Source organism: Zootoca vivipara, chromosome 2, assembly GCF_965207765.1.
Source record: "Zootoca vivipara chromosome 2, rZooViv2.hap1.1, whole genome shotgun sequence".
Taxonomy (NCBI): domain Eukaryota; kingdom Metazoa; phylum Chordata; class Lepidosauria; order Squamata; family Lacertidae; genus Zootoca; species Zootoca vivipara.
Genome location: NC_142584.1, coordinates 112,040,064 through 112,066,805, shown reverse-complemented (window position 1 = coordinate 112,066,805; position 26,742 = coordinate 112,040,064). Strand labels below are relative to the sequence as shown.

General features: G+C 45.0%; 1 protein-coding gene across 9 annotated transcripts; it reads right to left on the bottom strand.

The window, feature by feature from the left end:
* Positions 1 to 376: 376 nt before the first annotated feature.
* LOC118080254 (uncharacterized) lies at positions 377 to 26,656 on the bottom strand. 9 transcript variants are annotated; one of them, XR_015948502.1, is made up of 12 exons: positions 25,775 to 26,081; positions 25,145 to 25,230; positions 24,900 to 25,029; positions 23,486 to 23,599; positions 13,947 to 14,633; positions 10,983 to 11,594; positions 6,900 to 7,128; positions 4,771 to 4,950; positions 3,805 to 4,063; positions 3,629 to 3,690; positions 3,086 to 3,134; positions 377 to 913 (listed from the first exon to the last, which is right to left on the bottom strand). XR_015948502.1 is itself a non-coding variant. In XM_035105195.3 (9 exons), exons 2-9 carry the CDS (start codon positions 25,217 to 25,219, stop codon positions 4,050 to 4,052), a joined length of 2,037 nt encoding a protein of 678 aa, XP_034961086.3. In that variant the 5' UTR covers positions 25,220 to 25,230; positions 25,775 to 26,081; the 3' UTR covers positions 2,137 to 4,049. The 9 variants fall into 9 exon arrangements, 6 of the variants coding, with proteins under 6 accessions (XP_034961086.3, XP_088519629.1, XP_088519628.1 ...); XR_015948501.1 differs by having other exon boundaries at positions 6,904 to 7,128; XR_015948500.1 differs by lacking the exon at positions 3,086 to 3,134 and having other exon boundaries at positions 6,904 to 7,128.
* Positions 26,657 to 26,742: the final 86 nt, after the last annotated feature.

The following is a 26,742-nucleotide window of genomic DNA, read 5'->3' as shown; positions in this document are numbered from 1 at the left end:
CTCTCTCTCTCTCTCTCTCTCTCTCTCTCTCTCTCTCTCACACACACACACACACACACACACCCTTTTCTCCTCATAATTGCATTTCAGTGTGAAAAAAGGACCTGCTTAATTTCTGCCTAGGAAATAAGAAAGCAAGGAAAGTGCATTGAAGGATGGGTGGGTGTGAAAACAGGGGCCGTTGAGGACCCCCAGGGATTCCTGCCACCTGCTGTCTAAATAACTCAATCACTCTTCACTCATTGGCTAAAAACACTTGACAGACGGGAGCATTTTCACAGGAATTGCTTGCAAGGGTACCTGCATACCTGGCTCAAAACAGTACGGCCCATTCTTCCACCTCATACTCCTCATACTTAAGAAAGGAGAAGTCAAAGACGGTGTTCTCAATTTTTATGCATGTTATTCCTTAAAAGTAAATAACGGGTGAAAGGGAAGTGGAAACATTATTTTTAATTATTAAAGCAGAAGTAAACTGAGTTATGCAAAGAAAAAGAAAATCTGATTATCACATTGTCAAATGGCTGCAGCTCCTGTCAGCTTGAAAACACAGGTGAGCGCTGTGGTTAAACGCACTTTGAAAACTATGGGCCGTACTTCTGAGTAGATGTGTATAGTTAACTTCTATTGAAATCAACGGGGCTCAAGTTATTTGTATCTAACTTGAAGTCAAGGTGATCTCGATGAGACGAAAGCAAAACAATGCCTGCATGAACTGGGCCCAGTGTTCCTAGGCTGCATGCCTTATTGCTACATTTTGCAGGATCCAGAGAAGAAGAAGAAATATTAGTGCATTTAGGTCCCTGCTGGAAACAAAAGAGATTCACACATGTGCATCAAGGCTGCACACGACTGCTAGTACCCTCGGTGGTAGAGAGCTTCCTTTGCATGCAGAAGGTCCCAGTTTCAATCCCTGGTATGTTGAAAAGTTAAAAATAGTATTAGAATGCATGTTTGAAGAACACCCCCCCCCCAGTTAGAAACATTGGAGAGCTGCAGCCAATCAGAATAGACAATACTGAGCTTTCCAGACCAATGACACCACTCAGCTCTATACACTAGTTGTGCTTTTATATTCTGTTGGAAGCTGCCCAGAGTGGCCCAAGGCAACCCAGTCAGATGGGTGGGGTATAATAATAAAAATTATTATTACTACTACTGTGGCCTGCTTCTGAAATCAAGCAAGGGAGGTATTGAGCCCCATGGCTGGTGGTCTGCATGGCGGCCAATTGAATTTAAGACAGCACTGCACCACTTTAAGCACTCATGTTTTTCACCCCACAAAGAATACTGGCAACTGTAGTTTGTTAAGGGTGCTGAGAGTTGATAAGGAGACCCCTCATGCAGACACAGTTCCCTGGGAAGAGAGATGAATTGCTATGGAGCGACTCCCTGAGAATCAAAGAGGTATCTCTCAAGGTGCTTCTAACGCCATGCCTCTCAGGTGATGGTCTGAGCAGGTCCTGTTGTACAGGATGGCGTTTGACATGGCATTGACTGATGTACATAAGGGCGGCCTGTAGGGTTTGATCAGTGGTGGCCCTTTCACTCAGACAAGCCCTGCCCCAGTGTGCTGTTGGTGAACTTGGTGTGCGCTCGCTCCTTCAAAACAGTCATTCCCATTGATTCTTGCAGGTCTGCTACATGGACCCACACGCCCGTGCTTTGGGAATATCCAACGTGAATTTTGAGCGAAAGATTCCTGCATTGCAGGGGGTTGGACTAGATGACCCTTGTGGTCCCTTCCAACTTGACAGTTCTACGATTCTATGAAATTATGGCAGCTTAGATACAGAGGCCCCTCTCCTACCCTGAACTGTGGTGCGTGGGAGGGCACCCTCCGCGTCCCCCTCTTGGGAGCCCGCCCGACCTGGGCAGCACAGGCATATGCCCCGCTGCTGCTTAGTCACAGTACTGAATTTCAGTGGGTCTACTCTTGTGTAGGACTAGCACTGAATTACAACCCTATGATTCTATCCTGCATTTTACCCTGGAGAAATCCTTAGATGCAATGCAGTTTCACACACACAATCAATCAAATAATAATAATAATAATAATAATAATAATAATAATAATAATAATAATTTTATACCCCACCTATGCAAGCATTTCTACCCATTGTATGCTGTCTGAAGCACTGGAATATTTTATTACTGTTTTTTAAATTAAAAAAAATGCACCACTCTGTATGGAAAACTGCCCTACAGTTTACAATTAAAATTAAGCAACTGGTCACCTCCCTGTGCTGTTTTGAACACCAAAAAATGTCAAATCTGGGCAGGCAGGGGGAAGTCAGTCTTCCAAAATGAAGAGGGCATTGTTAAAAAGGAATTAACAGCAACAATAATAAAAGAATATATGTAACTCTTTACAGTGCAAGGGCTGGGATCCAGAACTGCAAAACTGTACCAACTGACAATCCTGCTGCAAAAGGTCTGTTGTCAATTCCAAGTTAATGCAGGATCCAGACCACAGACTCTGAAAAGGCAGCATTTTTGTGGGCCAGCTTAGAAATGCAGGAAGCCACACATTAAGGGTGGCCTCAATGCTAATCTGAGTAGGACCCACTGAAGTCAATAGACATGACTAACTTAGATGAATTAATTTCAGTGGGTCTTCTCCGGGCAGGACTTAGTTGAATACCATCCTGACTTATTTATAAACCATTTCTAAAGCACACACAGAGCTAACAATAAAAACACAAAAATCAATAAAATGTTAGCCCCTCATAACTGTCGCTGAGTTATATTATTCAATGTTAGGGTTCTCCCCCCAATTAAAAACAATAATAATAACTCTTTGCCTGCTGCTGCAAAGTACCCGATGCTCACGTCTGCTCATTCACTTTTGAGAGGGTAAATTCACCACAAAGTGATCAATTCTAGTTGGCAAACATTTCTTCTAGAATGTGCCGTGAGGTGGCATCAGAGAATGTCCACTCTGCAGAGAAATTATTGAAAAGCAACGGTCCTCCAGTGAGTAGGGATTCTCAGTTCCGGCCACATGGGGGAGCACATCCACACAAATGAAATATTGACAATTCCACACTCAAAAAGTGAAAAGTCACATGATACATGAGTTTACCGTGAAACGTGGCTGTGAGACTCTGAGAATCAGGGTTTTGTCTGCAAAACTGAAATAAAAAGGAGGGGAAAAGGATGATGTGACAAATCTGTCGCAGATTTGGAACAAGACTTTATGACCTTGACTGGCTTCCCATAGTCAGGATACATATTTTTTGCCCTTAATTAAATCAATGTTCTGCAGCAAAAGTAGCTGAATTCTTTGACCTGGACATGGCATGCAAATGAAAAGTCATTTGCATATTTATATATAGACATATTTGCCTCTTTTGCATAATTGTTTCTGCTTACACTGTTAGTTTTAGAGGAAACTGAAACCCTGCCTCCTGACCGCTCACAACTCTATTCAGTGCTCTAGATTTTCAGATTCAAAAACTCCATCCGTACAGGCTTAAGGGCTAGAAACCTGAAAAGCCCCAGTCTCTCAGGAATGCCGGAACTCGGTGCCCTGGCATCAGCTTGTGTCCTTGTGCAAGTGCAATTGTGAAATGCATATAATCTCAGCCTTAAAAATGTTCACTCTTGTGAAATCTAAATCACTGACCTCTCTTGTGGGAACACAATGATGACCTTCCCCAGACCGCAGATCATAACATTAGCGTATTCCTGGGTGACAACATAAAACATGCACATGAATTAACCCATACAAAATAAAATAAAATAAAAAGACATATGTTAATATTTAAGTTAAAGAACCCCACCCTTCCCCGCGATCCGTACATGTTGGCTATGCAAGTGTCTGGGTTAACACTGGAGGAGGGTGAGTGGGTGGAGTTAAGAATGCTGCTGTGTCTTCAAGTCTTTCCAAAAGAAATTGTTTGCAAGATGTACTAAACTCTGGAGGTCTCTCTTTGCTGCTGGGACGGAACAGTTTACTCGGAGATTCCACCAGTGGACAAATGCAGGCTCTTTCCACATTCCGACAGTTTCATCATTCAAGGATGAGGCCGGGGGTTGGAAGGATTTTATTTTAAACTATCTGTGGAGAAAACAAAGAAAGAAAGAAAACAGAACTATGACGGGATATGAAAGGGCAGGTTATCTTTCCCTGGACTTTTACTATGAAAGAGAGAAGTTTCTTTCAGTGCTGTCTCAATGGGAGTTCTGTGGAACCTGGAAACCTGCAATCTGCTTTTGGACTGTCAATCTAGAGAAGGGATAAGAGGAGCCTGTGGCCCTACAGATGCTATTAGAATTCATCTCCCACCAGTGCCAGCTAGAATGTGGTAGAGAACTCAAGAATCCAGCACCTTCAGAGAGGGTTGGGAGATATTCCTGCTTAGAATCAAATAATCATAGAGCTGGAAGGGATCCCAAGGATCATCTAGTCCAACCCCCTCAAGGATCCTTGATAAGATGGCCATCAGAAAGTTCTTCCTAATGCTTAGTCTGAATCTTCTTTCTTGTAATTTTAATCCATTGGTTTAGGTTCCACCAGTCTAGAGTAGCAGGAAAAAAAGCTTGCTCTATCTCCAATGTGACAGATGCTTCATACATCTGAAGATGGCGATCACCTCACCTCACCTCTCGGTCTTCTTCTCAAACATACCCCAAATCCCTCCCCAGCCAGCATGCGCAAAGGAGCTACAACACGGTGGACCTACAAACCTCTCTCTCTTTTTTGTAAGCTTAAGGGCTAGAAACCTGACAAGGCCAAATTGCTCAGGATGCCTCCTCCATACTGACCAGATTCATCCCACTCTGCTGTTAGCTGTTCCAATGACCCATGCCCACTACTATCAGAGGCGGCTCGAGACTTCAGGGAAACGTTTTCTTCGGATCTGTCTGGCGACACATCGCCGACTTCTCGCTCAAGGCCTCTTTGCTGGGTATCCTCCTCTGGGTGTTCAGTTGTCATGCTGTCACCTTGCAAAAATAATGACAGTTGTTATTATTATTATTATTAGTAACAGTAGCATTCAGCAGAGAAGTCTTGAACAGACCAATCCCCACAGACAAGAGGTATAGTGGTCAGAGTGCTGGACCAGGACCTGGGAGACCAGAATCAAATCCCCATTCAGCCACGGAGTTCACTGTGCGACCTTTGGAAAGATACCACCTCTTAGGCCAACCTACCTCGCAGGGTTCTTGTGAGGAGCAGGGAAGTTGACTAGGGTTGCCTGCAAACCCCGCCCTCCCACTTTCTGCCAACCCACATCTTTAGATGCCAGGTATAGGGCAGGTTGGGTGTGGCTTGGCCAAAGCGGCCTGGTGGTTCAAATGGAAAGTCCTGAGGGCAGGGCTTCTTTTCAGCCGGAACTCGCCCATTCTGAGAGAAGGAAGGTGAGTTATCGGCTTTCCACCCCCCCTAGAAAAATAGCACTGCCTGTAGGGCCGAATCAGACCCATGGGCTGGAGGTTCCTCACTCCTGCTGTAATTTTATAGCAGGGGATGGGGGGACCTCAGGGGTGGGGCCACCTCTGGCCCACTGAACCTCACTATGTGGCCCATGCCACATCCCTCTCTCCAGGCTACAACCCTCACTTGCCCCCCTACACACCCATGTTGTTCCACCCACTTTTGCCTCTGGCCCGACCTACTTTTAGCATGCGGCCCTCAGGAGGCTGCCCAGAAAGGAATGCGGCCCTCAGGATTGATTAGGTGTCCCACCCTTGTTTTATTGGAAGGCAGCCGGGTTCAGCTCTTCCACCTGAGGTATCATGTGAGGGAGCTCTCACTCATGTTAAACCCCAGGCTCCAGTCTGAGGTGACTTTCACACTACACCGTTAAAGCGCCACGAGACCATGTGTAAACCGTCATGGCTTCCCCCAAAGAATTATGGGAGGTGTAGCTTGCTAAAGGTGCTGAGAGTTGTTAGGAGACACACCCACCCCACCATTCACCCCTCACCAGGCTACAATTCCCAGAGGGGTTTAACCAGGCACCCCCAGACTCGGCCCTCCAGATGTTTTGGGACTACAATGCCCATCATCCCTGACCACTGGTCCTATTAGCTAGGGATGATGGGAGTTGTAGTTCCAAAACATCTGGAGGGCCGTGTTTGGGGATGCCTGGGTTTAACAATCCATCTCTCTTAGACCACTGTAAGCAGATGAAAACATTAGCAGGATTCTAATAACACTAGTAATGTAACAAAAACCATGGATAATATGGACACATACAAAATATAGATTATGAAATTAATATGAAGTTGAAAATGTTGATTACAGGACCCAGGGAGGGGATGGTAGGAAATATTGAGATTCAGATAAATCTCTTTATATGTATATGTACTTGCTATTGTTATAACTTTACACTTGTAAAATCAAATAAAAACGATATTTTATTTTTTAAAAAAACACACCCAACAATCCACCTCTCTTCACAGCGAAATCTGGGAACTGTCGGGCCTAGTATCCATAACAAATGACAGCTCCCAGAATTCTTTGAGGGAAGCCATGACTGTTTAAAGTGGTATTGTGGCACTTCAAATGTAGGGTGTCAATGTGGCCTAAAGTAGTAGTAGTAGTAGTAGTAGTAGTAGTAGTAGTAGTTACTTTAGGCCATATTCAAACCCTACATTTGAAGTGCCGTGATAAATAATAGTAATAATAATAATAATAATAATAATAATAATAATCATAATCATTTATTTATTCATTTATTTAATTTGTACACTGCCCTTCATCCATAGATCTCAGGGCTAGTTCACAACATAAAATACAATGTAACCCCCCCAAACACAAAATACATAATAAAAATAAGAACAAAACAAACCAATAATCCCCCCTAAAACACAACACACTTAAAAGGGTATCGGGAAAGACAGTAGGCAAAGTGAACTAGGCAAATGTGAGGGAGCAGAGAGCACACCTACACGAGTCGCTGGCTCCTGCCCTGTCGTGAGGGGCAGCGAGGCTCCTCGGAGAGTCCACGCCTTCGCCTTCCCCCTCAGACTGCCCTCGCAATGGCTCCGCTGCCCCTTCGCCTTCGGAGCCGCTTCTGTGACTCTGCCTCCCCTCAGAGCGCTGGGGGCCTTGCACCCACGGCTCTCCCTGAGGTGCCATGTGGGAGATGGAGTCGGGCGCAGAAACCAAATATTCTAGTTGGGAGGAGAAAAAACAAGAGAGCAGTTACACAAGAATAGGAAGGAGTTAGGCTGAGGAAGCTTCAGTTGTAGCTCAATTGGAATGAGACCAGAAACAGGGAATGAGGAATCCTCCAGAGGCACGGCGAGAGAGAAGTTGGTTTGGGAAAGACAAACTAAAGTACTTCTTCCACGCAGCAGCAGTCACATGGGTGGCATCATGTGATGCAGCAGCTAAAAAAGCCAATGCAATTCTGGGCTGCATCAATAGGAGTATAGCATCTAGATCAAGGGAAGTAATAGTACCACTGTATTCTGCTCTGGTCAGACCTCACCTGGAGTATTGTGTCCAGTTCTGGGCACCACAGTTCAAGAAGGATACTGATAAGCTGGAACGTGTCCAGAAGAGGGCAACCAAAATGGTCAAAGGCATGGAAACGATGCCTTATGAGGAACGGCTTAGGGAGCTGGGTATGTTTAGCCTGGAGAAGAGAAGGTTAAGGGGTGATATGATAACCATGTTCAAATATATAAAAGGATGTCATATAAAGGAGGGAGAAAGGTTGTTTTCTGCTGCTCCAGAGAAGCGGACACGGAGCAACGGATTCAAACTACAAGAAAGAAAATTCCACCTAAACATTAGGAAGAACTTCCTGACAGTAAGAGCTGTTCGGCAGTGGAATTTGCTGCCAAGGAGTGTGGTGGAGTCTCCTTCTTTGGAGGTCTTTAAGCAGAGGCTTGATAGCCATCTGTCAGGAATGCTTTGATGGTGTTTCCTGCTTGGCAGGGGGTTGGACTGGATGGCCCTTGTGGTCTCTTCCAACTCTATGATTCTATGATTCATATTAGTAGTACAGTAGTAGTAGTACAGTGGTACCTCTACTTACGAATAACTCTTACTTACGAATGTTTCTACTTACGAACGGAGCTCTGTCCGCCATCTTGGATGCGGTTTAGATAAGTTTTTTCTACTTACGAATTTTTAGATAAGGTTGCTTCCACTTACGAATTTTTTCTCCCAATGCATTCCTATGGGATTCGACTTACAAATGTGCGTTCGGAACACATTAAATTCGTAAGTCGAGGTACCACTGTAGTAGTAGTAGTATGAATTGGTTCCCACAAGAGGTAGTGATAGCTACCCACTTTAAAAGAGGACTGGGCAAATTCATGGAGAAGGAGGCTATCAATGGGGACGTTCTATACCCCATGTTGAAGGCAGTTCCTAGGAATCGCTCTCAGGCTTCCCATAAGTATCCAATTCATCACTGTGAGAACAGAATGATGAACCAGGATGGGCTGCTGGTTTGATCCAGCATTTTTCACTACAATTATTGACAACTGAAACCATGTACAGTGGTACCTCAGGTTAAGAACTTAATTCGTTCTGGAGGTCCGTTCTTAACCTGAAACTGTACTTAACCTGAGGTACCACTTTAGCTAATGGGGCCTCCTGCTGCCGCCGCGCTGCCGGAGCACAATTTCTGTTCTCATCCTGAGGCAAAGTTCTTAACCTGAGGTAATATTTCTGGGTTAGCGGAGTCTGTAACCTGAAGCGTCTGTAACCCGAGGTACCACTGTACTGCACTGTTTGTGGACTTCCCCTAGACACCAGAAGAGTGTGTGTGTGTGTGTGTGTGTGTGTGTGTGTGTGTGTGTGTATGTATATATTTATATATTCTTGTGTCAGTTAATAAATATTTAAATAAATATTGACAATTTCCCTTTTTTACCAAAAAGTTGAGCATAAAATCACAGAATCATAGAGCTGGAAAGGAACACAGGGTCACCTAGGTCAGCGTTTCCCAAACCTTTTTCTCAACATGGCCCCCCTCTTTATCTTGTTTCCTTCCTGTGGTCCGTCCTTGGGCATAGCTGGGGGGAAGGGGGCAGCTGCCCCCCAATAAGCAGAAATCAATGAAAACATGAGGTTCTCCCTCCCCCTAACAAAAATCCTGGCTATGCCCATGGCCCCTCTCCTACTAGTAAAAAGGTAGCTATTTAAATGTTTTGTTTGTAAATAGAACATGTTTTATTTATATATATATATTAATTTATAGAAAATACAATTACATAAAATAATGGGAAAATAATGAAATATTGTTGAAGCAGAAAAACATAGAATCATAGAGCTGGAAGGGACCCCAAGAGTTATCTAGTCCAACCCCCTGCAATGTAGGAAACTTAACTAAAGCATCTATGACAGATGGCCATCCAACTTCTGCTTAGAAACCTCCAAGGAAAGAGGGCCCAGAACCTCCTGAGGGAGATCCATCTTCTACGTATTATAAAAAGTAAACATCACTTTTTATATATATCCTGGAGGAACTATGAGGGGAGAGACTCCGTCAGGCAAGGCCTCCTTCCACCTGCCTTGCCCCACACTCTAGTCTCTGCTTCTCAATTTGTATTGTATTATTTTATGTACTGTGGCTTGCCGTTGTTTTATTGATTATAGTTTAGAAATTATTTATTGTAACTGTTGAGTGGATTTCTGTTTAATTTTTACATGTTGATATTATTATTTTATACTACTCTAATAATTGTTGAATGTTACTTTTTGCTTATTGTAAAGTTTTGTTTTATTATCACATTTTTGTATTGCATTAGATTGCTATAAGATGTACATTTTTTGTTTCTTCAGCTTGTAAACCGCCTTGAGTATTGTAAGATAGAAAGACGGCATACAAATAAAAAATGAAACGAAATGAAAAATGAGAATCACTTATTTTACCCGTTATTTGGCACAGAGGGGGAAACCTACAGATAGTCCAAAAGGCACACAAGGGGTTCTGTATATATGGGAGAATTTTAAAAAGCAAGTGGTCCTCACAGACCTGGTGCAAAAAGATCTTGTCCTCGAGGAGCCCTAGCTGCCTAGATAAAACACTATAGCCCCCCCCCTTACCTGGGAGTAAGGCCCAGTGAGCGCAGTGCAGCTTTCTTCTGAGTAGACAGTTATTTACTAGATGCACGTTAGCAGCACCAGATAACCCTGCTTGGCTAGGTGCTGGGGTGGATTTCACCCCACGCCTTGCAGAGCCAGGCCGACGCTACTGACAGGCCCTGTGCACCTCGGCAACATCTAAAGGCCCTGACCCACTAGGCGCTGGATTGCACCCTGCGCCTTGCTGAGTCAAGCCCAGGCTGCCACCAGGTCCGGCACTGGCAGCAGCAACAAGCAGTTCCGGCTCGCCCAACTCTAATCATTGCCATGCCACCACTGCACTTACCTGACCAGGGGGTTCTGGATCACGGGCTCCACTGGTCAAAACAGGAATCCCAGCGATCGCCCACTCCCGCCGGAAAACCCCCCCAGGACTACTCAAAGAAAACGCACATGGCAAAAAGGAGCACCAGTCCCTGGTGGGCACCCCCTTACCTGCTTGGGATTGGCCAAGTGGATAGTCAGCCAATCAGGGGATATATATATATATCACTTCCCTCTGTGGCCCCCTAGCCTCTTGCTGTGGCCCCCCCCCATTTATGCATTTTTAACCTGTGGCGCCCTTGGAATATCCTGGGGGCCCCCTGGGGGTCATATTGCCCCCAGTTGGGAAACACTGACCTAGTCCACCCCCCTGCAATACAGGAACCTTTTGTCCAATGTGGGGCTTGAACCCACAACCCTGAGATTAAGAGTCTCATGCTCGACCAACTGAGCTATCAATCTTCTGATTGAGATTATTATTGCCGTATAATGTTGCCTGCTGCTTTGTTACACATTTGATGAAGAGCTACACTCCTAAACATTTAAATAAAAGAAGGTGAACCCGACTGGCCGATGCGAGGAGAGAACATGGAGCCAGGACGGGACTTTGGCCTGATCCGGCAGAGGCCTCTCCTCTTTACGGCACCAGCTTCCGTACCTGGGTGGATCTCCTCCTGGTGCTCAGAGAAGGCCGGGCTGTCATAGAGGCTCTCCCCGCCGTTAAAATACTTGTAGGCGTTGTCCCCCGAGTGGACCCTCTGGTGCTTGGTGAGGTAGGGCCTCCATCGGAAGCTCTCGCCGCACTGGAGGCACTTGTAAGGCTTCTCCCCGGTGTGGATGCGCAGGTGCTCGGTGAGGGTGGAGCGGCGGTTGAAGCTGCGCCCGCACTTGGGGCACTCGTAGGGCTTCTCCCCCGTGTGGATGCGCAGGTGGGCGTTGAGGTGGGTGCTCTGGAAGAACCTCTTGCCGCACGCCAGGCATTCGAAGGGCTTCTCCCCCGTGTGCGTCCGGTGGTGCTTCACCAGCTCGAACTTGTACTGGAAGGCCTTGCCACACTCGTGGCAAACATGCTTCTTCTCCACCTGAACGATCTTGATCTGGCTGACGTCCGTGACGTCATTCCCTTCCACTTCAGTTTTTATAGGCCTCTCAGGCGGCTGGCCTTCCATTTCTGGGTTAAGGCCGGCCCCACCATGCTGTCCTGCCACCTCCTCAAAGGTAGCATGCTGGGGAAAGGCCTCCACGTTTCCACTCCCCAAGGCATCATCTTCTGGAGGGCAAAGGAAAGGGCAAGTCAGAGAAAGAGAATCCCACGTATATTTCCGAGCATAATTTTCAAAGTGTTTGTGTTGACCTTTAAAGCCCCAAGTGGCCTCGGCCCTTTATACTTAAAGGAGCATACTGGTTTACCCCAGTCATTCAGCCCGGACACTGAGGTCCAGCTCCGAGGGTCTTCTGCTGGTTCCCTCACTGCAAAGTATGAGATTACAGGGAACTAGGCAGAGGGCCTTCTCAGTAGTGGCGCCCGCCCTGTGGAACACCCTCCCATCAGATGTCAAGGAAAGAAACAACTATCTGACTTTCAGAGTCATCTGTAGGCAGCCCTGTATAGGGAAGTTCTTGATGTTTGATGTTTTGTTGTGTTTTTATATTTTCCTGGAAGCTGCACATTGTGTCTGGGGCAACCCAGGCAGATGGGTGGCATATAAATAAAATAAATAAAATAAAATAAAATAAAATAGTAGTAGTAGTGGTGTCAGGGGACCACCAGAGGTCAGCGGAGAGTCCAGGAAGTTGGGACCGGGGCTCTCTGAGGGAGAAGCAGCCTGGGATGCTAGTGAGTAGGGATGCTGAGAGTGCTGGAGGGGGAGGCTCCAGAGGAAACAGCGCTGGCTCCTCAGCTGAGCAGTTCGGGTGGAGAGGGTGCTCCACCAGCCCCATCATCCCAACAGCAGAGGGGGGGAAAGGGGCACGAACAAAGGAGGAGGTTCAAGGCGCCAAGGGTGTTCTGTTGGCGAAAGTCCCGAAGGTCAGTGCTTCCGGATTCTGATTCTGACTAGGACAGTCATGGATTTTGATGCTCTGTTTTGTACATATGTATATAATAAAACTCTGTAAAAACCAGCCGCAGAGTTTGGACTCGCTTACTTGTGAGGAAGCAACCAGCATCATACAAGTACTACAACTACTACTACTAATAATAAAGTCCTGAAAAGACTCTCCCCACCCCCACATTGTCTTAGGACTCAGCTACATTAGTAAAGAAAAAGCTATTTGAATGTGTTATAAATATGCAACACCAGATGGAACTAAAATCCAAAAGAAATTTATTTGTGATTTTCCATAGCATTTCCCCCCTTTTGTTCTAACAATTAAATTTCTGACTTATTTATAGCAGGGTTTTCCTCCCCTGTGTAGACCCACCCCTAGCCTATTTATAGTCTTAAAAAGCATGGATGCAGACAGGTTAGAAGAACCAATTTCTGCAAACCCTACATGTTGGTCTATCTAGAGCACAGGTGGAGAACCTCCAGCTTGCGGGTCATCTTATTGTGTTCTTATGCTGTTTGGGTTACAAAGTGAATAGCACCCACAAACAGGACATTGGAATGATGCCCTATTGTTATGGACTGATTCACAGAATGTAATCTGTCTGAAAGTCCTTTGGAGAGCAGCGCAAGTTTATAAATATTCTAAGCAATAAAAAAGTTCGGAGTCTACACCATCTTTCTCTATTGTTCCTTTCTTAACACTGCAGGGTTCAGTAATCTGGATGGGCATCACAATCTCAGTGAATAAACTCATGACCATTTCTGCTTATTCAAAAGAGAGCTCGAGTCCAAGATGAATCTAATCCAGCACATTTATCAGAACCCATCATTGCATGACATTTGCACAAATCTTTTAATTTGCATACATCAATTCTGCTCAAGAGCGGGCAGGGAGCATGCAGAAGTGGCCACTGAGACTGCCTATTTTTTCAGGAATTACATTCCTGGCACAATGCTGGAAAGAGCAACCAAAACCAAAACCAAAACCAACCTTCCAGCATGCTGAACAACAGAGCATTTGACTGCAACTCTTAGCTTTGAATTGTACTATAGGTGCCCTCCCAGCCATGCAAAGTCAGAGGTATACCTAGGCAAGCACACAAACACTCCTCCTTCCAGGAAAGGAAGTATGTGTTTCGGGTCGATCCCCTTTCTCTCATTGCAATTTCAATCAATTATAAGAATGTATTATCATACTGCTATAGCCGCTCCGTAGCCCATCAGTTACAACCTTCCACTACCCATTTTCATTCTGCACGAAACCTGCACACCCTCCCATATAAAGATCCCAAATTGGCAAATGCCACGACACATCGCTGGGTGCCCTGTGCTGTTGCTGGCTGTTTAATCGCTCGCACTCACAGAATCACAGAAACGTAGTGTTGGAAGGGGCCCCAAGGATCATCTAGCCCAAACCCCCTGCAATGTGGGAATCTCAGCTATAGAATCCGGACTTTACCAACCCAGCAAAATGAATAAGGAAAACAAATCTGCCGCTGTTCCCTCAACACATGGGCTAGACAACACTGCAGTCTAATTTGCAATATTTGTGTGACAAAGACGACGCTCACCTGGGTGGCTTCCCTGCTGCTCATCAGGGGGCGGGCTCTCAAACATGGCTTCCCCATCGCTCAGGCCTTTGTAGACGGTGCCGCCCACGTGAACCCTCTGGTGCTTGGTGAGGTAGGGCCTCCATCGGAAGCTCTCGCCGCACTGGAGGCACTTGTAAGGCTTCTCACCGGTGTGGATGCGCAGGTGCTCGGTGAGGGTGGAGCGGCGGTTGAAGCTGCGCCCACACTTGGGGCACTCGTAGGGCTTCTCCCCCGTGTGGATGCGCCGGTGGGCGCTGAGGTGGGAGCTCTGGATGAAGCGCTTGCCACACGCCAGGCACTCATAGGGCTTCTCCCCCGTGTGGGTCCTCCAGTGCAGCAGGAACTCGGACTTGCAGTGGAACCACCGGTCGCACTCGGGGCACATCAGCTTCTTGCGCCCCACGTGGAACATGCTGCGTTTCGAACTCGCCGCCCGCAGGTGCCGCGACGGCTCCCGCCACACTGTCCCCGGCGGCATCTCCCACTGCCTCTGCAGCCCGCGGCGGCTCACTGGGTTCAGGGGCTCGAGCCCTGGCGGAGAGCCCAACAAAGTCCACTGGGGCTCTGCTTGGTCCAAGATTTCTCGTTCAGGAACCTCTTCTTTGATTTCCCGCACAATCACCTCGCTAGCCGGGATGGCGGGAGAATTCAAATAAACGTCATTCCCTGAGAGGGAGAGAGAAAGTGGTCTGAAGGGAGAATGCAAGGCAAAGGCTGGAAGAGTGAGTCTCTGCCTGACTCACAGAATCATAGAATTGTAGAGTCGGAAGGAACACCAAGGGTCATCTAGTCCAACCCCCTGAAATGCAGGAATCTTTCACCCAACGTGGGAATCGAACCCACAACCCTGAGATTAAGAGTCTCATGCTCTACCGACTGAGTTATCCCTCTCTGGTCTTGCCCACTTCCTAACTACCCTCGGTGTGTGAGCAGCTCTGCTATATTCATTCATCAGATGTTTCAAGCACTCCTGATATACAAAGACAGGACGATTACCCGCTCTCAAACAGGTCGCCTGTTACGTCTCTAAATGAGTCCTTTCTCGGCACTTGCTTCCTTTTTAACTGGCCTCTTTAAGCATGCAACTCGATTTCTCAGCATCAAGGATGAAGAGAGAATTTTGGCTGTGGCAATGCAGAGTCACAGAACCTTAAAAGGAGGCTGCCTGTTGCATCTCTGAATGAGCAAGAATTTCTGGGTCTCCTAAAGAGTGCAAATGGAATTCTTTTGCATCTCTACGTTCAGGGTGCACATGGAGAGGGAATGCGTGTGAGGGAACATGCTGTCACTCGTGGTACAGAGGAAGGTTTTGTATCTCTGAATGAGTTCTTGCTCTGTTTTTTCTTTCAAGCTGTAGAAATATCGCTTTTTCAGTTGCCAGAATGAAACATGCCTCCAGTTTAATGTGTTTGTGTGTTTGTGATGTCCCACTGCTAGCAGAAGTTTGAGAAATCCTGCTCTATCCCCTACACTACACTGCCTCTCTATGCATTAATATATGTATGCAAAATTCTAAATCTCAGGCAATGGATAAAACCTACCCTCAGTCCTTCTTAAGGAAACATGAAGGAATTGCGCCTGGCATGCAAATCAATGCAACTCCACCTCTTCCCAATTTGCATAATCCCCAACTGAGGAGTCTGCTAGGGCAGCTCATGCATTTCAATGGGGTCTGCTTTTCACCTACTGCCCTATTGTCATTTGCATGAAAATTGATGCCAGAACCGCTTTCCCCATTGCATCCATTATAAATCACACTGGCATTCAGAGAGAAGCCTTTTGTATAGTTTCCCCAAAGTTGCTCTGGGCACCCTGAAATAACCATTCCAGGCACGCTTTGGGTGGCATCAACTGGAAGCCTCAGAGGCCCAGTTGTGTTTTCTGTTTTTCCACCCTTTTTGCAAAGGTGGGTTGTTTTTTTCCTTTCGGAAACTGCAGGCGAAACTACCAACAAGCCTGCCGTTTTTTTGGGGAAGTGGGGCCATAAAAAAACACAACCCAAGGCATGCGCATACACTTCTAATCCCCAAACTCCCAGAACTGGCCCAACCATTAGGGAGAGTGATACAGTCGTCTCAGGCAGCTGATTTGGGGTGTCCTGACAAGGCAGAAAAATTATTGGGTTAATTTTGTAATATTGTAAAGCAGAAGGAGGGGCACTTGTGGGGTTTTCTGCTTTAGCTGCCAATATATGACTTGACTAGCCACACACCTTGTAGGGTAGGTGGGGAGAAAATTGCTATTTTTGCCTCAGGCAGCAAAATGTGTTTGGCTGGCCCTGTCGGGACCCCTTTTTTGAAGGTTGTAATCAACCCCAGACAGGGGCCTGTTTTATCCTCCTACAAGTACAAACTTAGTACTACTACTGCTACTACTACTAGAATTAGTACTTCCAGCATAAAAGAGGCCATAACTATACATAACTACTACTGGCAATATATTACTATGGTCTTTACTAATACTACTAATATTTGTAGTAACAGTGGTCCCAACACAATGAAAGCAAAACTACAAAAGGGAGGGGCTTACATTTTATACTACTATTGTTACTACTAATAATACACATAGTAGAAGTTCCAGCACAATGAAAGCAGAACTACTCTTTTAGGGTAGGAACCTACTCTTGCCAACCTAGTAGTTCAAAAGCACATCAAAGTGCAAGTAGATAAATAGGGACCGCTCCGGCGGGAAGGTAATCGGCGTTTCCGTGCGCTGCTCTGGTTCGCCAGAAGCAGCTTTGTCATGCTGGCCACATGACCTGGAAGCTGTCTGCAGACAAACGCCAGCTCCCTCGGCCTGTAGAGTGAGATGAGCGCCGCAACCCCAGAGTCGGACACAACTGGACCTGATGGTCAGGGGCCCCTTTACCTTTACTAGTAATAATAATAACAATAATACTAAAGTGGAACCTCGGTTTTCAAGCATCTCGGAAGCAGAATGTTTCAGCATTTGAACACCGAAGACTCGGAAGTAATTGCTTCTGTTTTTGAACGTGCCTCAGAAGTTGAACGGCTTCCGAGGTGCGTTTCTCCATTTTCTCAAGGGACTCTGCAGACCGTCCATTGAGCCTCGGTTGTCAAATGTTTTGTAAGTCGAATGGTCTTCCGGAATGGATTATGTTTGAAAACTGAGGTACCACTGTAATATTAGTAGTGGTGGTTCCAGCATGAGTGTAGGGATCATGTAAGTGACTGCATCTCAGGGATTATATTGGGAATCATGCATTCATAGCTTTATGTGCGGTTTGAGGGGAATGTTCTTGAGCTGGTGGCTCCACCTGAACAGACTACTCCTGCCTGGGTTATGGAATGTGTGGCTTCTTGGTGTATATCCTGTGGAATGTATGCACACTCCATGATCCTCTACCTGGCAAGCACTTTCAGTCTGGGTTTCAAGAAACAGGCCTGTGTTGCCATTTGTTTCCTGCCTGGTTGTAAAACATTTGGTGTCTTTGACCAAAAGGGCATTCTGCATTCCTCTCTGGCAAACATCCTCCCAAAGTGTCTTTGATGTAGATCTACTATCTTTCACAGGTTTCTGTGTGTGTTTACTGCTTTTACAATTTCCTGCTTCTGCTCCTGTTCACATGCTTTGTAGTGTTAATCAGGGGAAGGTGAGAAGGGGGTAGGATTTCAGGATAGTCGCTGTTAATTATTCACTGTACTAGAATCTTATTGGAGCATTTGAATCTTGGTGTCGCCTTAATTATAATAAAAATGGCCTGGAGAGGAAGGGGGGAGATTCATTCTTTTCCTTCTCTCTCTCAGGCTACTTGCTGGTCAAGAGCTCTGTTCCTTTGTCTTATTTCCAATGTGGTTTTGCCACATTTTGGTGCCCTCTCTGAGGCTATTGGAATGCCAGTGCAGCTTCTCTGAGGCATCCATGAAAAGAGGATCAGGTAAATGATCGCTCTTCTGATTTTGGGCTTAACAAAGCTCCCTAGGTGCTGTTTGACTCTATCTGCAAATAGAGTGCTTTCAGACTGAAAGATTCTTATCGTCCGGAACCTTGGACAGAACCTGTGCGCACAGAAAATAGGTAAGAATGGGGGGAGATCTAAGTATTTTGCAGAAAAAACATAAAAGAGATTTGCTCTTTTTGTTAAGTCCTCATGGTCACAATCAGGTGATGTCCCCACTGATTGACCAGTTATTGCATGAGATTTCTCATGTTGCGTCCTTCTTCCCTGAGGAAGGTACCCTAGATCTAGAAAAATGGGACAAAGTGGGTTTGGTTTTGAGTAAATCTGACCGACCTTCTGTTCAAATCCTACATACGTGGAAGCTTTGTCGATCAGCTATAGCAAGGGTGGCAAATCCATTGCTTCAGCTTCAAGATGCTTCCTCAGCATCTCCAAGGATTTTGTCCCCTTCACAGCCTCCAGGTTTGGGGGGAGATTTTGTTTCGAAGGCAGCTTCAGCTCCTCCAGCGCCTCTGCCTTCTGCCAGCTCCCTGTTGCCTGGGTCTGGTTTAGAAGTAATGCCACCTTCTTATTCTGTGGGTTCTCATTCTGAGGTACCACAAACGGTAGTGCAACAGATGGTTAGTCAGGCTTTAAAGGAGGGTGATAGTGAGATAACTTTGGATGTTCTGCCTTTAATGGCTAACCTTCCAAATGAGCAAATAGTCATGGTAAAATCTCAAGAGTTGCCTGTATTTCCATTGATTTTGACTGAAAGAGAGCAGCAAGTTGCTGCTGATGATAGTTTTTTGGATGCAAATGAGAGCAGACCTCCACTGAGAAAGCTCTCTAGCCCTGATTTCACTGAGTTGCCAATCTCTGTTAATGTAAGCAAGGTCAAAGATTTTTTTCCTGTCTTGAATGAGCAAACATGCATTGTTGAAGATGGCTGGCAGGAATTGTTTGATACTCCACAACAACACTTTTTGGTTGTTACAAAATATGCTGGAGACTCTTTTCCTGCTTCCAGTAAGCATCAAAACTTGTCATGCATGGTAAAAAGGTTTCTGCAGGAAGTTTTTGAGTTTAGTACTTATCAAAGCAGTTTAGGGAAAATCTTTTTTCCAGAGCAGCTCTGCCGTGCTTCAGTTAGTAGAAGATCTTTTGAAATTGCTGCATATGAACCAGATTGAAGGAAAGATTTAAATTTGCATGTCTTTCCTTGAGGCAAATTTGTTTGTTTGGCTACCAGAAAAGTTTTGCTAGTAGATGGTTTTTGTTTCTCAGCTAACCAGAACTCTCTTTGTTAGAGACGCTTGTTAAAGTTTTAATTCTTTAGTTTTCAGTTGGTTTTAAAATATGTGCTTACCAGCAACCAGACTGGAAAAATGGAAATTTGATGTTTTTGCTGCATTGAAGTAAATTCTACATAGCATACATGCAGTGAATTGGTTTTGAGTTTTAATACTTATCTCTTGATAGCAGTATTGTTTAGCTTCATGTATTTTTATGTTTAGATATGCAGACATGAGCATGAGTAAATTTATAGGCTCAATTCTGCTCTATGTATTTAGTTTAAATCTTTTTTATATCTATATGTGGGTGAGAGAAAAATTGAGGATTGTTTTTTTTTACAAATTTTTTCTTTTCAGAATGCCTAAATGTTCTCTGACTTAAATTTCATTTCTAAGGAATCCCAGCATCAAAAATTAATGGTTAATGTTTTTTCCTCAAAGACTTAATTATTTTTTCTCTTAGCACTGAGTGAGATGTTATCAGACTGGAACATGCATTTAAGTTCCTCTTCTTTGTGTGTGAAATGTTGGTTCTTTGTTCTCATTTCATAGGTTTACTCTCTGCACATGCTCAAGCACCCTCGGATTGTGGTTTCTTCTTTAAAGGAATCTCCAGTGACAAAGTTATGGGTTAATGATGTTTTTACCCACAGTAACTATTTACTCTAGCGTTATCTTCAGAGTTTTGTTTCTTAATATTTTATTTTCTGATAAATGTTTGATAATTTCTTCTATTGATATGATGTATGATATTTTAGGATGCTGTGACTGGTGTTTAAAGAGCAGGTCCTGATTCCTCAGACTACCAGGAAATTACTTGAAGGGAATTTAATTTAATGCTAAATAACATGCCTTTCTTCTAGGTAATGTTTCAGAAGTGCTGAATATGTTTGTTGGCTGAAATTTTCCTATTTAGTCTTTGGTGGTATAAATTTGGTTAACATGTCTAATTTTTTTTTATCTAGCTTTTTTCATGGTTTTTATTGCTGTAATTCTCTCCCATATTAGATTACTCTGAAGGTGGATACAGAGCAACTGCATGATTTCTTTGTTCCTTCTTTGTTGTTTTGGTTCAAGTCAAGTTGCCAGTCCTCAATGAGGAGAGCTAACAAAAGTTGTGTTTTTTAGCTAGTGAACTTGCTTCAACATATTTTTTTTCTCATTGTATGTTTTTGGGTAATAACATGTTTTCTTTTCCAGAAACTATTCTTTAACTAGCTTTTGGGAATGGGTTACATAAATACTTTGTAAGGATTTCTTTCCTTGCAAGTTTTTTTTCAATTTAGCTGCATGTGCTCCTTCTACATTCCTAGGTCCTTTGTTCTCAATTCCTCCTCCCTTTGGGGGGTGGGGGAAAGGGCTAATCAAGTTTTTTAAGGTTTACTTTTACCTCTAGCTGGAGAAAACTTTACTCAAGAGTAAATTTACCCACCAGGTTTTTTTTCCTTCACATGTTTTTTTAATGAACTTTTTCTGAATGCCAATGGGATTTTAACTTCAGTTCTTATAAGATACTATATTTTAACTTCCTAGGTTTTTTACTTTTATACTTATTAGTTGCATTACTGTATTTTATATTCCTGATTTTGTGAATTTCTTCTTTCTGGACCTTCTACACAAAAAAAAAAAAAGGTGAAATATGGGAATTTAGCTAGGAAGCTACAGAAATATGTTAGTACTATAATACTATTATTTAGTCTTTCACTTATCTCAGTTTAAACTTTTACTATTCAACTTTAATTAAAACAAAATAAAATAAAATAAAATAAAATAAAAAATAAAATAAAAATTAAAAATAAAAACTTTTTTGGATTTTAAGTTTTTATAATATATGTTTTAATGGTCATAGTTTTCCCTTAATATACTATTTTAGGATTATTTTAGGTTCTTCTCCAGTTGCTGGAACATCTGCTGATTCAGATGGAGAGGAACAGATTTTTGCTAATATTGCTCAAGCTCATAATTTTGGGGCAAGGGCAATTCTGCTTACTTTAACAGGTTTCTGCGGAAAGTTTAAGTTGATGTGGTGATGTGGACCTAGCACCAGATTCCTTCTACAGAAGTTTCATCCTAGTCCTAACTGAACAACACAGGCATAACTGGACAAAGTACAACGAAAGACAATTTGGAGAACCCTGAAGACTTAATGAGTTTCAGATGTCACATGTCAACTACAAGTTTCTAAACACCCAGAAAGATCCAGAGTTTGCCCAGAGACGTTTTAGCTAAAGACTTTCCTGTAGTTATCAAATTACCAGAACATACCATCAATCAATTGATTGCTGTGATTTATATTAGCCTATTCATTTATTGCTTATGATCTTCTGTAATCATTGTGGTTGTATTTTATGATTTTGTTTTATATTGATATTGTTGTATGCTTATGTCTATTCAATATTTTCCTGATATAATGTAGTCTAGTTTCAATCTTGGTATTATGGGTAATTGTTTATTTCAGGATTGCTAGGGTTTATAAGGTTGCTTAGTTAGAATTTATGAACACCTATGAGTTATTAATCTTAGTTAGTATTTGATGTTTTCATATTATATTCTTTCTTCATGCTCCTTTTGTTTTTCTCAATCTACCTCAGGAATCTCTCAGATCTCTGTTATTCAGGCATCATCTACAGGAATGTGATGAGGATGCAGTGCCCTTACTATCCTAATTGCAAGAGATGTTTTTTTTTCTCTCTGTCTCACAAAACAAAATTAAAAAGAAAAGTTGACATGTAGGGATCATGTAAGTGACTGCATCTCAGGGATTATATTGGGAATCATGCATTCATAGCTTTATGTGCGGTTTGAGGGGAATGTTCTTGAGCTGGTGGCTCCACCTGAACAGACTACTCCTGCCTGGGTTATGGAATGTGTGGCTTCTTGGTGTATATCCTGTGGAATGTATGCACACTCCATGATCCTCTACCTGGCAAGCACTTTCAGTCTGGGTTTCAAGAAACAGGCCTGTGTTGCCATTTGTTTCCTGCCTGGTTGTAAAACATTTGGTGTCTTTGACCAAAAGGGCATTCTGCATTCCTCTCTGGCAAACATCCTCCCAAAGTGTCTTTGATGTAGATCTACTATCTTTCACAGGTTTCTGTGTGTGTTTACTGCTTTTACAATTTCCTGCTTCTGCTCCTGTTCACATGCTTTGTAGTGTTAATCAGGGGAAGGTGAGAAGGGGGTAGGATTTCAGGATAGTCGCTGTTAATTATTCACTGTACTAGAATCTTATTGGAGCATTTGAATCTTGGTGTCGCCTTAATTATAATAAAAATGGCCTGGAGAGGAAGGGGGGAGATTCATTCTTTTCCTTCTCTCTCTCAGGCTACTTGCTGGTCAAGAGCTCTGTTCCTTTGTCTTATTTCCAATGTGGTTTTGCCACACATGAGGTCAGTACTCTTCAAGGCAGGTGACTGGTAGTAGTAATATGCTACTATTGCTACTGCTACTACTCATAGCAGTAGTAGTTCCAGCACAATGAAGGCAGAACTACATGCTCCCACGTGCTTCCAACAATCTGTTCCCTTTGGTGTGGGCTTTTGGCAGGGTGGAACTTGATGGGAAGGGAAGAAGAAGAAGAAGAAGAAGAAGAAGAAGAAGAAGAAGAAGAAGAAGAAGAAGAGTTTGGATTTGATATCCCGCTTTATCATTTCTCTAAGGCAGGCATCCCCAAACTTTGGCCCTCCAGATGTTTTGGCCTACAACTCCCATGATCCCTAGCTAACAGGACCAATGGTCAGGGATGATGCGGATTGTAGTCCAAAACATCTGGAGGGCCAAAGTTTGGGGATGCCTGCTCTAAGGAGTCTCAAAGCGGCTAACATTCTCCTTTCCCTTCCTCCCCCACAACAAACACTCTGTGAGGTGAGTGGGGCTGAGAGACTTCAGAGAAGTGTGACTAGCCCAAGGTCACCCAGCAGCTGCATGTGGAGGAGCGGAGACATGAACCCGGTTCCCCAGATTACGAGTCTACTGCTCTTAACCACTACACCACACTGGCTCTCACCATTTACCTTTTTAAGCCTTTTACCTGATTCTTCATCCACTCATGCCCTATCCCAAAACAGTTTCTTTACCTTCTTTACCTTGACATACCGGTACTTATTCCCAATATCACTGCTTACCCGAATCTGAAATCCCACCATTTTGGTAACAATACCAGGATGGAGACAGGCAGAGAGGCGTTATGCTCCCGGTATTCCATGAAGGAAATACTATTTGTCACCCGCATTGTCATATTTCAGCTGGAAGCACCCAAAGACAAGGCCCTCCTCATGAAAATGGCACTCATTTGCAATGCCACTGGGAACCTCTCCTCTCACCTTGGCAGGCACTGATGGAGACCTTCTTGTCCTCCGTGGCCTGAGGGTTGGAGATCCATGGCTCTTGCCCTTGCTCCAGCCGGGAGATCAACTCGGGTTTAGGAATTGGAACAGCTCCATCATCCCAAAAAAAAGAAGAGGGGGAGGGGGAATCAAAATCTCCCATTAAATGGATGTCAGGTTGCAACCACTAGGAACATTGGCACATTTCAGAATGCTTCGTTTGACGAGTTTTGCTCAGTTTTTATTGCAGGAAAACACTAATACCTTCTTTGGAGGTCTTTAAGCAGAGGCTTGACAGCCATATGTCAAGAATGCTTTGATGGTGTTTCCTGCTTGGCAGGGGGTTGGACTGGATGGCCCTTGTGGTCTCTTCCAACTCTATGATTCTATGATTCTTAATAACATGAAGCAGAAGAGCAGGGCTGGATCCCGGGCAAAGGGTCTTCCGTTGAACCCCCACCCCCCTCAGCTAGTTGCCAACTCTGGATAGCTGTGCCAAGGCACTCTTTTTTACAAAAAGAAAAAAGTTCCTTAATGCCTGATGGAAACATGGTTTGGTTGCACCAGATCAGCAACAAAAATACTGGGGAGAATCAGAGACTCAGACCCATCTTTTTAATGTGGTATTTGTTTTTAACTGCATGGAGGAGCATTTAATAAAGGTCAAGTCTTCCCATTCCTCTGCTAGCTGCAGCCTGACACAGGATTGCAGACCCAACACATCTGGTGTGTTGCAAGAACTGGAAGCGCCTTTTCAAAAGCTCGCATCTTCTGGAATTTATGAAAATTATTTTGAAACATTTGTATTTTTAGAAAGCAAGATTGTAAACCGTAACCAGCATTGCACGGGGAGTTTGGAGGGGGGGAGAGAACCCTTCCGATGAACCAGGGTTGTGAGCATTGAAGATTTAGGAGTGAATTAGATGTAACCCATGTTCTTGCCAAGGGTGTGACTTTGCAAGGTCTCAAGACGGAGGTGTCCTAGACCAGGCATCCCCAAACTGCGGCCCTCCAGATGTTTTGGCCTACAACTCCCATGATCCATAGCTAACAGGACCAGTGGTCAGGGATGATGGGAATTGTAGTCCAAAACATCTGGGGGGGCGAAGTTTGGGGGTGCCTGTCCTAGACACAAGCAGAAATAAAGCGGAAACCTTCCATGTGCAAAGTGTATGCTGAGCTAATGGGACACTCAGCTAAGAATGGAGGAGGAGCTCTCTTACACTATGCTGGAACAATGTAAGATTAGAGTCAAAATGGGGCTACAAAGAATTAAGAGGGGGAGGGGTTATTACATGCTCAGGGGAAACCAAAGGTCTGAACTAAGGGAGCAGCATTTCCCCCCAAAATACTGTAGCCCAATAAGGACCACTTCCTGGTGCAACTGGACCCTTCCCCTGCAATTCCTTACCCAAGGATGCCACATTCTCATAATTCTCTTGCATGACATCCCAGTAAAGGTCCCTTTGCTCTGCGTCCAGGAGAGCCCACTCCTCCTCTGTGAAATACACGGCCACTTCTTCAAAGGAGAATGGCGGTGCCTGTAGGAAAAATGAAAATAAAAGATTTGCTGAATCATTATTTTTTTTGAAAAACCCCCTTTTTATTTTAAAACTGCTGAAGTGCTATTGTTTCCCTCCCAATTCCATTCTCTACCTGTGCTGGCTCTGTGGCAACCATCTCTCTTCCCCCAGGAGGAGGAAATGTTCCAAAGACAAACACACACATCATTTTGCCAAGATCTGTCAGGGAGAAAAGGGGGATGTCAGAAGGGGTGGCTTGGCTTGGCCAGCCATCCGTCAGGGATTCCTTTAGCTGTGATTCATGCCTTGCAGGGGGTTGGACCAGATGACCCCTTAGGGTCCCTTGCAACGCTATGATTCCCCCCCTCTCTTTACTATTGCAACCATTTTTTGTTTTAAAAAAGGAACACCAACAGGGTTTTGCTTTCAGCCCCATCCCGCCAACTCAGCCCTCTCCAAATATTGTATACTCAGCATCTTTTACATCTTCTTTCCCCACCCACCTTATTTCACTGCACCAAACATATCATTTTCTGGAAGGCCACAAGGGGGAGGGGGAAACCCCTTCACGTGATTTTAGAGAGGAATCGCGTTCATGTTTCCCTACACGACAGACGCGCAAACTTTTCCTCCGGCCGCCTGCGCTTTCCCCCCATCCTCCAAAAATGCGTTTCTCCAGCCCCACATACCCGGGACGATCACCTTTTGCAGGCTGGCTCTCTCTCCTGCTGCAGTTGCATTAAACTAGGCTTGGGGCCAGTACCTGCGGGGCTCCCTCGCCTTTTGCAAGGAGGAGAGAGGAAGGGAAAGGAGAAAGGAGGACTCTGCCACGGGAGAATCCTGCCCGCGCTGCCCGCTCCCCCTTCCTGCAAACGGCCTCTCCGGAGAGCGCTCCTCCCGGGGACTCGGCCGGCCGGCGGCCTCCCTCCTTCTAGGCTGGCAGCAGCCCCGGCGCCCGGGAGCCCCAGCTTTCCATCTCCATAGACGCCGCTGACCGGATCTCGCAGCCGCTGCTCCAGGAAGCTCTGCCCACCGCCGCTGAGGCGCCCGGCGGAGACGGGAAGAGCGGAGCCTCGGCGAGGCGCCGGAGCAGAGCCGCCTGGCGGTGGGACGCGCACGGGAAGGCGTCGGATAGAATTTGGATCGCAGCGCTGCCTGCGCCTGGGAGAGCAAGCGGGAGATCGGCAGCAGCGGCAATAAAGGGTTGCAGTGCAGGGAGGGTGCCGCTGGTCAGGGTTGCGGCCAGCCATAACCTTTCACAAGATACTCCATTGCACACCCACCCCTCTCCCCAATTTTCTGTTTCCGTCCACCCCGCACAATCTGCTTTCTGATCATGCTCCTGTTATTAAGGGCACCTGCAACAAAATGTTGCAGCGTTAAACGATCCCCCGTTCACCGACACCAGGCCACTGTATTTCATTAATTTACCGCCCCACTGGGTTTCTGTCCTTCCCCCCCACACTCCACAATAGTCACCATTCTGTCCTCCCCGACCCTCACCTGTTGTAGTATATATTGTTATTAATCAGCTTGTGGGCAATGCAAAACGCTGGGTTTTCGTTGCAAAACTAGTTGGCGCTAGTTTGAAGTGATCTGGACACTGTTGGATTTTGGGGTGTTAACTACGAACCCGGTGTTTCAATTACTCAGTTCGTGGGGCGCTGCAAAATGCGAGGCTTTCGCTGCAAAACTCTGCCACAGATTTGGAGGGGACCTCAAATTTAGTTA